This window comes from Grampus griseus (assembly GCF_964374135.1).
Source record: "Grampus griseus genome assembly, chromosome: 1".
In the NCBI taxonomy this organism is placed as follows: Eukaryota; Metazoa; Chordata; class Mammalia; order Artiodactyla; family Delphinidae; genus Grampus; species Grampus griseus.
In genome coordinates, this window is record NC_139017.1 from 129,151,202 (window position 1) to 129,165,473 (window position 14,272).

The following is a 14,272-nucleotide window of genomic DNA, read 5'->3' on the forward strand; positions in this document are numbered from 1 at the left end:
AGGATGCTGAGTGTGACCACAAAGAGTGAGCACAAAGTAATAGGGCCATCAAAGTTGTCTTGGTGGGAGGGAGTAATCAAGAAAGGATTCTTGGGAAAACTGACATATTTGATGAGACCTGAAGGAAGAAGAGGAAAAGGGGAAGTAAGACTTATTCTATGGGCAAGAAGGAAATATTACATCCAAAGGGCCTGAGGTGAGAGAGAATGCAGAAACTGAGAGAAGGTACGGAAGTATGGTTGGAAGAAGCCTGAAAAGGAATGGTCAGAGGTTGGAAGAAAATCTGGAGAATATGGTGTCAGAGAGATCAACAATATCTAACACTGGAGAGAAGACTTCAAAATATCCACTGTGTTTAATGATAAGGAAGTTATTTATGTCCCTGGAAAAACAACCACTTAGTTGAATTAACTGGAAAGAATGAATGGGAGTCAAAAAAGTAGGTATAGCAAACAATTCGTTCATGTCTTTTTGGTGTGAAGGGGAAGACAGAATAATGATAGAGATAGATGGGGAATGAGAGGTTTCTTAAAGATGAAAAGTCTAGAACACAGATAAATAATAATAAAAAAAGCTAATTTCGAGAAAGTGTTTGTAGATAAAATTTTTTCATGGGGAGCTTTAATGTAGATACCATGAAGATAGGAAGGGCACAGGAGAGACTTGGGGCATTTAGATGTCTTTTTCGTCAGTTGAATCCTTGTGCTTTTAAAATTAAACAACATGAAAAGTTACCTTTGAAAATGTAATAGTCAATCTGCACAAAACTACCCTGAAAAAGCGTAGCACCTCTTGAATTTAAAGAAAACATTCTTACATGTTAATCAACTTTATTTTAGTTGAATAAAGAATCGTTATCAACCTATGAGTCTGGTATTTCAGGACTTGAATTAATTTTTTCTGGATATTCTAGTATCACAGTACTGAGGTAATTCTTAAAAAATCATTTACTTAAAGGTCCAAAAATGGAACCCAGCTTATTATAATCATTAACTAGCTGATTCCCTTGGATTTTCATTTGCTTGGAAGAAAGTTTAACTTGAAACAAAATATCTTTCTTTTCTACTGAGTAATTGAAAATGGGACCATAAGATAGCTGGGGTTTTTCCCCTCTAATAAGTGATTAATGGGAAGAAGAAAAAAGGCTTGGTATGTCTAAGTGGTGACAGTGGTGGAAGATAAGGCTTAAGTGCTCACTATTCTTTCTTGAGTCTCCATGTTCCAATGATACCACGTTATGTCACCTATCATTCTATTATTAAAAACCTTTTTACAACTTGCGGCAAAGATAGCAACTGTATCATATGCTTTTGGTAACAAAGCCAGATAATTTATTTCCTGCAACTCAATACTTTGTGAAATAGAATATAGGGCCACATTTATTTGACTTAGAAAGCATCCGGTAATTAATAAAATGCTTTCACATTGCATTACTTTTTAAGATATCATCTGAAGAATTCAAACTGCTAGATAATGACAACCCATTTTACAGACATCTAACCAAGGGCCAAAAATCCAAGTGACATTTAAACTATGTGCTAGCATGTGCTGGGTAAAAATAATATACTGCTATACTGGTATTCATATTTCAAAAGCTGACATTTACTAGCCAAGTATTCTGTTACTGATATGGTTACACAGTTCTTAATTGCTTAATATAGTATTTCATGCACTGTACTACTTCATTAATTGCTATTTGATTTAATTTCTATTATTTCAAAATACAATTTAATTAAAAATACTCCACAGGTAAATCCATTAAACAATTTACTGTCAGAACAAAATATTCCTACTGTTGTGATTAGATTTTGGCTTCTTTAATACAAAAATTAATTTCTCCAAATTTTGCTTTAATTATATTTCCTCATGGGAAAACTAAATACAGTATATAATTAAATGGCTGTTTCTGCATTCACTTTTTTATTCCTTTTAATGATTTTTAGTGTGGTCACAAGTTTGACAGCCACAATACATTGATAACATAGCTGAATACAATATTGAAATAAATGTTACAAAAGCGTGGCAAGTTTTAAAATGTCAGCTCTGAGTGATGGTGCATTTCCCATATATTTGCATCTGTACCCCCAAATTTCACAACTCGGTCTGTGCTTATCCTCACCAGGTTAAGGTGTATGTCTCACTTAGGTCAGGGCAGGAGCTGTTGTGCCTTTTTTTTTTTTTTTTGCGGTACGCGGGCCTCTCTCTCACTGTTGTGGCCTCTCCCGCTGCGTAGCACAGGCTCCAGACGCGCAGGCCCAGCGGCCACGGCCCACAGGCCCAGCCACTCCGCGGCACGTGGGATCCTCCCGGACCGGGGCACGAACCCGTGTCCCCTGCATCGGCAGGCGGACCCTCAACCACTGCGCCACCAGGGAAGCCCTGTTGTGCCTTTTTGCAGACCCAGACTTTCAAGAGCAAGTGTTGAACCCAGGCATTCCACGGAGCATGTTGGCAACACCAGACTTTGCTTTGGTTCCTATTACTTGTGTGAGCTACCTGATCTCCCAGGGTTTGGGCTAGCACAAGGGGTATTTTGATATCCCTGCATGAGACCAGCAGGCAGTTTCTGTACATGTTTCCTTGGGGAGGGGGTTGGGGGAGATTCTAGAACTGATGTGCAGTCTTCCGACACACTGTCTGACAGAGCTGGAACCAAGATGGGATTCATAGTAACTTTTTTTCATCAAAGGTATTAACCGTCCAAGCAACAACCTGAATGCCTTTAGTTGACCACTTCTTCAAGTAGTTTGGGGATACAAAATCCTTTTGCATGAGGAAACCTGAAATTCCACACAGGTACCATAAGATATTACGTATGCTCCAAGCAAATGAAACATCTATTACCGCAAACATGGATTGTATCCAGAGAGTATCATAGTCCCATCTGCTGTATGGCTAAGGTTCCAAGGTCTGTGAGTTAAAGCCATTACTACACTGTCATCTGTTTGTCTCATAGATAACTTCTGGCAAGAAAGAGCAAATACTACTACTATTGTATAGTTGAGGAAATTCCATACACATTTTCTTTAGAACATCAGTAGCCATATTTGCATGGCCTTTGACATCAAGGAAGACTGTGATGTTATGGTTCAGGCACTCTGCTCCAGCTTCCCTCAGGGCAGGGATCTTCTCATCAGGGAAATTATTCCTGAATCTGTGATCTACTGCAGGATTAAACTTTCTAATTTGTTCAAGTGTCAAATCACACATCGACCAGTCCCATCAGTCTACTTGTGCTATTGTATCTACTTGTACTATTGTGCATTAAGATAGCAATCTCATCAGAAGTAAATGCAACATCCAACTGTTCTCTGACTCATTGTGACTGCCACTGCCAATGGCAGAAACTCGGTCCTGGGGCTTGAGCACCAGCAGAGCCCTGTGGGAGGGCACATGCTCAAGGCTGAAGAGGCGCAGCAGGAGATAGAGGCTGCCGGTGAAGAAGCAAGCAGTGAAGGGCTGCACGTCACCAGCCACAGCAGCAGCAGCGGGAAGAAGGACTCCTGGTCCTCTCACAGCCACATGCCTGTGACTATACCGGTGAGGATAGGAGTCCTGGATCCACTGGGCTCCTTGGACAGGCCAGAGCACAGGGATAAAGCACAAGGCACTCACTGCAGCTTGCCCATTTACATTTTATTCCAGGATTTTTTTGATAAATCAAAAGTGTATAGGATTTTATAGAATTCATTGAGTATTACTTTTTAAAAGCTTACCTGTACTTTGATTTCAATTTACTAGTCATAAATGAAATATGCCCAGATTTCCCATTAAATTAATAAGAAGGCCACACATTAAAAAATTATTTCTATTTTAATAATAAAGTATATAATATGGACATGAAATGTAAATGCATACAAATTAAATAGATTATTATGTACATCAGTTAAATTGATTAGCATTTTGTTGATCAACAAATAATAGACTAAACTTGAAATAATTCTTCTTAGTTTGATAGGCTCAAGCAAAATTATTTCCTAAAAACAGTGTTTAAGATATAAGGGAATACACACAATAATATATCCATTCTTGTCGTTCATTCAGAGGCATTACATGTTGACAAACCTGCATATAAAAATAGAAAGCCTTTACCTTCCTTTTATATACTGTAATTTGGGGCTAATTTTTCAATAGGACAACATTTCTAGAACCTATGTAAAAAATATCTCTGTGCAGATAAAATTCTTTAATATTTATCCTTAGCAGGGACCTGCAATCTACGATATGATGTCTAACAGGATAATCCAGCCTAAATTCTATGTAATATAGTATTTGGTAGTTGGTATTTGTCAATGTGGGTAAAGAGGAGTGGTAGAAAGGGAAGTAAATATTCTTTCCTCACTAAGCCTAGAACATTAAAAAGAAAACATGATTGGGATAACAGAAAAGATAAACTCTTCTTATCCTGTTTTAGCATGTTTTAGGATTTCACTGACAGTATGGAGAAAAAAAGGGAAAGAATAGAAAGTTTTTTCCTTTTTCCATTGACTAAACTAGTTTCAGGGTCTACTGATCTCTCCCTGCCTTTGAACTCCTGGCTAAATCAGAAACCCAGAGTTCTGCTAACACCAGAACTTCAGCTATTCCTAGCTCTTGACTTAGTTGGTTATCTAAAACTCACAGGCATTTTCTCTTTTAGGTTACCTCAGAAAATCTTAATAATGTAGATAAAAATATTTTGAGTTATCAAAAGTCCTATTACTATTAACACTACTTTGTATTTCTATATAATATTCAATAGTGCTTTCACATATATCATTATATTTTTATCTTTACATTAATTTTGTGAAGTACCTAAAACTGGTGACATTACATTAATTTTATACTTAAAGAGACTGAAACAAACAAAAAAGAGACTGAAACAGAGAAGTTAAGTGAATGTCCCATAATCACTGAACCAAATAGTGAGAACTGGATTAGAACCAGTCTCCTATCTCGTAGTACAGGATGGTACTAATACAAATATCATACTTAAAATAATTTTCTACTTTATTTCATATCTACATATTTATCCATAACATTAATAGCAAAAATGTTTTTTTCAAATTGATAAAACAAAAGGCTTTAATTAGAAAACAATGCATTACCATTGTAGATTTTGGTGCCACTTCTACTGCAAATATGTCAAGTCCTCTGTTGTTTACACAGTTTTTACTCAGCTCGTTGTTGATGTGAATAATCACTTTATTATCTGACTATAAAAAAAAGATTTTATAAGTTGCTAGTCCTTTCTTTACTAAATACATACAAACAAAATGATAATTGCAAAACACTTTGCAAGTCTTGTGATAGAGATATTCACAGGGTTCTATAGAAACAAAGAAGACATTATAGAAACACAGAAACATTAGCTCAGACTGGGGTATCATGGAAGACCTTATGGAAGAAGTGATACTGGAGATAATATATCATTAATAACGATAGCCTCTAGGATGGATAGCAAACAAGAGAAAGCAGAATGAAGCTGATAAATAAGAGAAATGTAGGAGTCAAAGTATTCCCCTGCTAAAGAACCTGTAATCATTCTCTAATGACTACAAAGGGGCAATATAACATTAGACTACTTGGATTCATCTCTCATCTCTTCTACTACTTAGCTCTGCGACCTTCTGTAAATTATTTAACATCCCTGTGCACAAGTTTAACATCCCTGTGCACAAGTTTCCTTGTGTGTAAAATAGGAATAGTATAATACTTACCTCATTGGATTGTTGTGAGAAGTAAAAGCGTTAAAGTGCCTGGCACATGGTAAGCTCTAAAATATTATTATTACCTCATTTTGGTGAAGGGAAATTTAACTTTCCTTGAGGGAAAAGGAGGTGGACGGTTGAGAAATGAAGGTAATAGAGCAGAGGAATTGGGGTAAAGTAGTGGCTCTCTTCCACCCTTTTAATTCTAATGAAACATAGAGGGCTCACACACACACAACCAAAACCAAACAAACAAGAAAACATAGAGGGCAGAAACAGAAACATGCTGGATCTTAGGAACCACTCTACAAAGTGTTATGATCCATTTGAAGACTGCAATCTACTGGCTGGGGAACCTATCTTATTTCATCAAGTCTAAACTCTTCTATCTTGTTTTCAAGATAACATATATAATCTGGACCCATTCAACCTATGTTATTTACCTTTCAAATACTTCTCCAAATAAAGCTCTCTGTTTCTGCAAAGGAGATATTCTCACTTTTTCGTCTATAGTTCACATTAACTCTTACTCATATTTCTCCTTACACTGTTTCTCCTGCTTCTAAAGGCTGCCTCTCTGCGTATCTAAATCCGAGTTATCCTTCAAATCCTATACACATGTTTAAATCCCACATCAGTTCCCTTCCCCCTAATCACAAACCCTTCCCCAACTTCTATAGTCCAAACTAACATCAAGTACAAGAGATACAAATACAGTTGAATTCCTATTGCACATACAAACAGTATTACGTAATTTAACATTTAACTGTTATTTCGAGAGTATTAATTTTGCCTTTACAACTAGCCCATAAACTCCTTGACAGCAGAGACCATGTTATACTTTCTAGTGGCCCCTATGGTGACCATGAGAGTTACATAATATATATTCACATTGACTCAATACTCAGCCAAATCTTAAGCACTTTAAGAAATTTATGACAGGCATAAAAATAATGTAAATCTCACCCAGGAACTAAAAGAAATAAGCCAACAGTTCTAAAAACCTAGCCATTTTGAGTAAGATTTTATAAAAATTTATAATTTCTAGAAAACTCAGTATATCTGACTTTAAGAATTTATGCGTGTATTCTCTTGACCAGCAATATCAATAGTAGCAAAGAAGATGGCCAAAAGCCAGAAATAATTGGCTTGATAAAAACAGGTCCTGGACAGTAGAATATATTTAATTAGATAAAATGATGATAATCTGTAGGATTTCTGATACTGCAAAGTTTGTATAAAACAGTTGGGCTAAATTCTTTTCTTTACTTTGTTTATATTTCTTTAACACATGATGTCCATTGTTTAAAATAGCTATGTATGTGTGAAGACTTTTAGTAACAAACTAAATAAAATACTTTGTACTCAGATTATGCTCTATCTTCATAGATCTCCAAATATTTAATTTTCATAATATTTTAATAGAAAAACAATTGTCTCATAAAGAAACACAAAAAATAAATATCTAATAAATAAATATATACCTTAAAAATATATAAAAATTATCATGCCCAGTTTGAGTTAGAAACTCAAAAAGAAAAAAGAATAAATTGACTATTATAGATATTATTAATGTAATGGGGTATTTAATTACTATGCAAGAATAGGGTGAGAAAGAAGATGGAACATAGTAGCAAACATTGCTGTTATGAGGAGAACCACCTCATAACTGATACCTTGTTTTCAATAACTGATGTTATCCAGGTGTCACACTTATAAGTATGTACAATTATATTTTCATAGCCATCCATTACTTTGGCATCGCCTTTGTTAAGAACAGATTTACAAATGGCCTTCTCAAGTTGCCCACTGCATGCCTCCATATGGACAGTTTTAATTCTTGGCTTGCATTTGTCTGCATAGATATCGATGACAAATGGGCATGCCTGAAATGAAAAATAAATCAAACCTTGTTTTAGCCTTTTGATAGAATTTAAATTATTTATTATTAATATGTTTATCATATGACTTAAGAACATACTTTCTAGCTTGTCCTTCTGATACACATTTATGAGGAAAATTTTAGTACTATGAATTGATTAATAAAAAAGCATGAAATTCTGATTTTTTGGTTGCATATTAACTGATAATGTTCATAGAAAAGGAAAGAAACCTCCTTTACGCCAACCCCTCCATTTGCTCTAAAGCTAACTCATGTCATGTTAGTTACTTATTTTCCTTTCCTAACTACAGAAAGACTACAGAAAGAATTCATCAACAGGCTCTAAAGAAATTTTGTGAAACTCAATACACGAATATACAGCACCAAAAATAACTAAGTGTAGAAAAATTAATTCACACAGTTTATAGTTAGTGTAAAAGCACCTTTAAAAATCTGAGATCTAAAGAGATTTTCTGCATTTGGAAATAGATTTTTCTAATGTCTACTCTTTAGTCTCTACCATAGCCTACAAGATACTGCACACGGTAGCCTCTCTATACAGCCCAGTCCCCTGCCTTGCAGGACATGTTCCAGTTACTCTGCTTTTTCATATCCTAGAACAAATAAAGCTCTTTCCTGTGTCAGGGATTTCATATGTAGTATTCTCACTGCTTAGAAGATTCATACCTTTTCACATATATATCTCATCCTCCTCTTTCAAGTTTAAGCTTAAGTGTCACTTCTGCAGAGAGAGTGGCTCTGGTCCCCCAATCTCCTTCACTCCCCCACTGTTCTCTACTTTGGCCACTGGCTTGTTCCCTTCAAAACACTTTTGAAATGATTTTATTAATTTTGCATTTAATCAGTCATCTTCCTTCATGGAATGTCCATGAGGGCAGAATTTTTGACTATTTTATTCATCACTGTGCCTCTTTATTACAAGCTTACTTTATGTAGGCATTAAAGTGTATTCGTTGAGTAAATGAATGAATTCACACACATTGATGATCAACTTTTTATTATGGGGACAAAAGATAAAAGTCTGAACTTAGTAGAACAATATACATTTTTATTTTTTTAAAAAAAGTTTAAAAACATTTAATGACTCCAACCTTTGGCAATAATAAAGTCACCTTTTTAAGAGATAGTAGTCTGAAAAATCACTGGAAAAGAAAGCAGAAGATCTGAGTTTGTAATTGGGTTTTGCCATTTACTAGCTTCGTGATCTGGGGAAGTCACTTCACTTCTATGAGGCTGGGTTTCTTCATTGAGAAGGTGGGGATAAACAGTATATATCCTGCCAAGAGTTGCTAGAAATATCTAATAGTAATATGTGTCAAAATATTTCACAATATAGAATTCTAAAAAAAATTGTAATAATTATGATTATGGCATTTTAAAGGTTTAATTTATTTTTTCAGTACTGAATAGATTCTGGTATTATTCTACCATTTTTCAAGTCTTGCTTATTTGTCTTATTCAACCAAAGAGTATCAATATTACATTCAGATATCACTGACTGTAAACATCTTAAAGTCTTTGTTAAAGACATATTCCCTAAAATTTTTAAATAAAATCTTACCTACTCTAAAAATGGTGCCCTTTAACCGTATTACTTTTTTCTGTTCATGGACTTGATCTTTTATTTACTTATCTTTTTTATCCTACTAAGTTAATATAGGAAGCATACAATAAGGAAGAAAACAATTCATTGTAAATTGGTAATTGTAAAAATATTAACAATATATAATAAGGAAGACGGGGAAGATTGTAATAAAAAAAACCTAGATTAAGGCATGCTACTAAAATTTTACACAAAGTGTGGCTCTTAGCTACCTGTTAGCCAAGATAAAAGTGAAAGAGAGTGTATTACATAGCTCTCAATATCTAAAAAAACGAAGGAAATTTTTCCCAGTTGTGAATTCCAAAAGGAATTTATACCATGAAATTCTTTTTTAAAAAAGAGAAGGAAAAAAAGGAAAAAAACTAGGCATACGTTTTTCTTATCAACGTCCAATAAAGAACAAATGATTGTTATGGTGACATAGGGGCAATGCTCTTGCAGGAGGAATAATAAAGAAGTTATGCAGCTCTTTGAAAGAGGATCTGCCTTTATAAGTTGATAGAGACAGTGGATAACCTATAATTCTAAAACCGAATTAGGGGGTTTCATAAGAAAAAATAAAGTAAAAGTGACTGGCTGTGCCTGATTGTAGAGGAAAAAAATAAGACAAACTGAGAGTATATAGTAACTTATAGAATGCTTAAAATAAACTTTGGTTTACTAAAACCATTCAATTAATGAGATTTCAAAAAAACCTAAGCCCTTTCCTAAATCCTAACCTGTAACTGATACTTTGGTTAGTCTTTGTGACACAATACCTACTAATTTAATAGGTGGGATCAAAATATAGCTCATTTAGACGTTAGATTACTTACATAATATACGACTCAAGAAATTGCCAAAAAAACGGTTCCTGAATCCTTACGGGCAAAAGACTCTACAGACATATTCAAACCAATTAGAACACAGCTCATAAGATTTTAAATGGATTCTTCCTAGATTATCATAAATTTTTTTTTTTTTTACAAACATGAAAATGTTAGGTCATGCTCTAGGTATATTAACTCAGTAACATAGCACACATCAAAGAACCATTGCCTATCAAAGCTAATACCTTAACTGAACAAGCTCATTGTCTCAGAGCACTTACAGGTATCAGTCAAAACTAAATCAGTCCAAATACCTTCAGATTTTGTATGAATCCTTTAAATAAAATGTTATCACATGTGTATATCCCTATCATTAATGGAAGTATTCAATATTTTTATACCAATTAATTAATTATGAATTATTACTTTCTCCCTCTATTACCATCTGCTGATTCAATACTTTCAACCCAACAACTCTATAACCCTTACTGAATGAGGAGAATCTCCTCATTATGATTCTGTAAATCAAGAAGTATCCATACCCAGAAAAAAATTTTGGATGCTTCAATACCAAATCCTGACTTAATATTGTTTGTTGATGGGGTTATATTAAAAAAAATTAAAAGGACAATACCAGGCTTGACATAATAAGTAGCCTAGTCTCTTTTGTAAAATCTATTTCCTTACCATGAAATAGCTTAGCTCAAATGATTAAATTATGGCTCTCTCTAAGGCATATCAAATCACTAGAAGAAGAGAGTAAAATACACATACTAGCTAACAGCTAGTATGCTTTTAGAATAATTGACTTTTAAAAAATGTTATAGAAAAAAACAAGGTTTTTTTTGCACTTTCTCAAGTACTCTTTAAAAATGAACAACAAATACATGATTTGATACCTAAAGTAATTGCTATCATAAAGGAAGAGACAGTAAAAGAAGTTCTATAGAAGCTAATATCTATACTATAGATACCACAGAAATACTTTAGAAGTACTATACAAATACTTTTAACAGACCATTATATTAAACACACTACTCTGACTAAAGTCCTTATGTAAAAGCATTGTAAGAATAATAAAATAAAATCCATGGAAAAGTTCAAGGATTGCATTGTAGATATACAAACTTTGGCCTCCCAAATTCTGAAAAGAAACAATGGGTACAATCAGGGTATAAGAACCACGAGGATTAAGATCTGACAAAACCAAAATAGCCACCTGGACTACAAAAATAAAGGATAAAATCCTCTGTGAAACAATTCATTCCAATAGGGACAAACTGGCTATAATATCAAACACTAAGGAAAGAACCTTCCTAGGATGATGAAGGATAAAGTCGGTCCATGCTTTATTTGTAACTAAATTAACCTAAAAAAATTGAGGGACATGAACTGAGACTATGCTCTAAAAGACTCTGGGCATGTCCAAATTGAATTTATACAGTTGCCTCTCCTGCCGTGGTTTCTGAATATGTCGTACTAATAATAGCACCTTTCTTTTCAGAATGGATCAAAATATTTCCCTGTTGAAAGGTCACAACCATCATGACTGCCTAGGACATTCCAAATTACTGATCCCGTGACAAGGGACACATTTAACTGGAACAATTATTCATAAATTTGGATTATGTACTCAAAAACATTTTTGTCTTTATCGTTCCCAAATCTCTGGGAAAACGATGAGGGCCTTAACAGAATTAGAAAGACACATCCTTTAAAGATCCTAAAGTGAGGTTTGCCAGAGAACCTCCAGAAGCCAGCAGTACACAGAATTAACTGCTAACCCAGAAACCTTTCAATAAGCACATGACCATATGAAGTAAGAAGCTTCCTCTTGAGACCACTGGAGCAAGATTCTTCTATAGGTTACAGTCTTCTTTGAACACTCTTGTTTATTCATAGCTTTCCTCTTTACTGATTTAAGGGTATATATGTCTGACTTAGCCTATCATGTTCTCCTTATTAGTAATACTGACTTTCCTAAGTCTAGGCTTTAAGGAAAATATGTTTGAACTATGAGAAATAAAAATGCAATATTTATTATTAGTCACAGCACCAAGAAACACCAAGAAACAATATACCTACAATCCCACAAAGGATGATTACATGACTTGTGCAGCTTCTATGTGGAAATCAGACTATTTAATGCCAACCCAGAACCAAGGTAAATTATTTTGTACAGCTATTAGTTAGGCCATTACAAGGGTATGACTCTCCAATACCCTCAGTGGGTTATATTTCCTGACATACACCCCAAAATAATAAAACCCTTTCTGCAAAAGACTTCTGAAGATAGTAAGCCGATTCGCAGCAGTTATGCCACTCCACATGATCATCAAAACATTGCTCCTTCATTTTGGTTGACACAGTAATTAATATAGCCTAAGCCCTGGGGGCACAACAAGCCAGTTGAGTTAAATTCTTTAACACAAACGGGTATAGATAATAAAAAAGCCTCGACTTTCTTTTGAACTATCAGGGAGGAGTCTGCACTAATGTTAATACTTCAGGTTGTACCTGGATTAACACTAGAAGTAAAACTAACTAAAACTACAAAAGGCTATAAAAAATAGACTTAAGGAGTCCTTGGGACTTTTCTTGGCCAAGTCTGGAAAATCTGGGGTCATGATTCTGGAGTGCCCTTCAGCCCTTTCTTATAATACTTCTAGTTGTACTTGTCTCAGAGTTTAACTGTTGTCCAGAATCTTAAAATGCTTCAGTAACTTAAAAAGTTACTTTCCCAACAGATGACTTAAAGGCAAAAACAGGATGAAATCATGATACATGCACAAACTGAAAATTAGATCTCCACAGAGGAAACCTCTTCAAAGAGAATCAACATCAGTGGTTGAGTGAATCGTTGATGGTTTTTTCTGCAGCCTTAGCTGGATGAAAATCAAAAGGAAAAACTAGGAATAAAAAAGTGCCCATAAACTTATGAAAAAACTGACTATTCTGTCATTATGGTAATGAGCAGTCATCAGAACTTGGTTTTTTCTTTAATATATATTTAATTTTTATAAGTAAAATAGTTAATATACAATGTTGTGCTAGATTCTTGTGTACAGCAAAGTGATTCAGTTATATACGTATGTATATATATAAACACACAGATATGTACGTATATATTATATATATTTTTTTCATATTCTTTTCCGTTATAGTTTATTACAAGATATTGAACAGAATTCTTTGTTCTATACAGTAGGACCTTGCTGTTTATCTATTTTATATGCAGTGGTTTATCTATTTTATATATATAGTAGTTTGCTAACCCCAAACTCCTAATAATTTATCCCTACCCCCCTTTCCCCTTTGGTAACCGTAAGTTTTTGTTCTATGTCTGTGAATCTGTTTCTGTTTTGTAAATAAGTTCATTTGCATCATATTTTAGATTCCACATATAAGTGATATCATATAATATTTGTCTTTCTCTGTCTGACTTACTACACTTACTATGATAATCTATAGGTCCATCCACGTTGCTGCAAATGGCATTATTTCATTCTTTTTTATGGTTGAGTAGCATTCCATTGTGTGTGTGTGTGTGTGTGTGTGTGTGTGTGTATTCCATTGTGTGTAGGTATGTATATACCACATCTTCTTCATTCATTCCTCTGTTGATGGATTTTTAGGTTTGCTTCCATGTCTTCGCTATTATAAACAGCACTGCTATGAACACTGGGGTGCATGTATCTTTTTGAATTAGAGTTTTCTCTGGATATGTGCCCAGGAGCACGATTGCTGGATCATATGGTAACTCTATTTTTAGTTTTTTAAGGAACCTCCACAGTTCTCCATAGTGTATGCACCAATTTACATTCCCACCAACAGTGTAGGAGGGTCCCTTTTCTCCACATGCTCTCCAGCGTTTATTATTTGCAGACTTTCTGATGATGGCCATTCTGACCAGTGTGAGGTGGTACCTCATTGTAGTTTTGATTTGCATTTCTCTAATAATTAGTGATGTGGAGCATCTTTTCATGTGTGTGTTGGCCATCTATATGTCTTCTTTGGAGAAATGTCTATTTAGGTCTCCTGTTTTTTGATTGCATTGCTTTTTTTTTTTTTTTTTTTGATATTGAGCTATATGAGCTGTTTGATTTTTGGAGATTAATCCCTTGTTGGTCACATCATTTGAAAATGTTTTATCCCAGTCCATAGGTTGTCTTTTCACTTTGTTTATGGCTTCCTTTGCTGTGCAAAGCTTTTAAGTTTAATTATGTCCCATTTATTAATTTTTGCTTTTGTCTCCATTACTCTAAGA

The 14,272-nt window shown here is 34.4% G+C and overlaps 1 protein-coding gene and 1 pseudogene across 2 annotated transcripts in view; both read right to left on the reverse strand.

The window, feature by feature from the left end:
- Positions 1-2,479: 2,479 nt before the first annotated feature.
- On the reverse strand, positions 2,480-3,902 carry LOC309830050 (glycerophosphodiester phosphodiesterase 1-like; annotated as a pseudogene). The gene is made up of 2 exons: positions 3,882-3,902; positions 2,480-3,509 (listed from the first exon to the last, which is right to left on the reverse strand). The product of its transcript is annotated as a glycerophosphodiester phosphodiesterase 1-like (transcript).
- EFCAB7 (EF-hand calcium binding domain 7) overlaps positions 3,890-14,272 on the reverse strand; it is a gene marked incomplete at its 5' end in the record, with an annotated part of 48,354 nt that continues 37,971 nt past the window's right edge. The window contains 3 exons of the mRNA XM_082673780.1: positions 3,890-4,065; positions 5,088-5,195; positions 7,367-7,576. Of these exons, the coding sequence (XP_082529906.1) occupies positions 3,991-4,065; positions 5,088-5,195; positions 7,367-7,576 (393 nt within the window). The 3' untranslated portion in view covers positions 3,890-3,990. The remainder of the gene's footprint in view (positions 4,066-5,087; positions 5,196-7,366; positions 7,577-14,272) is intronic.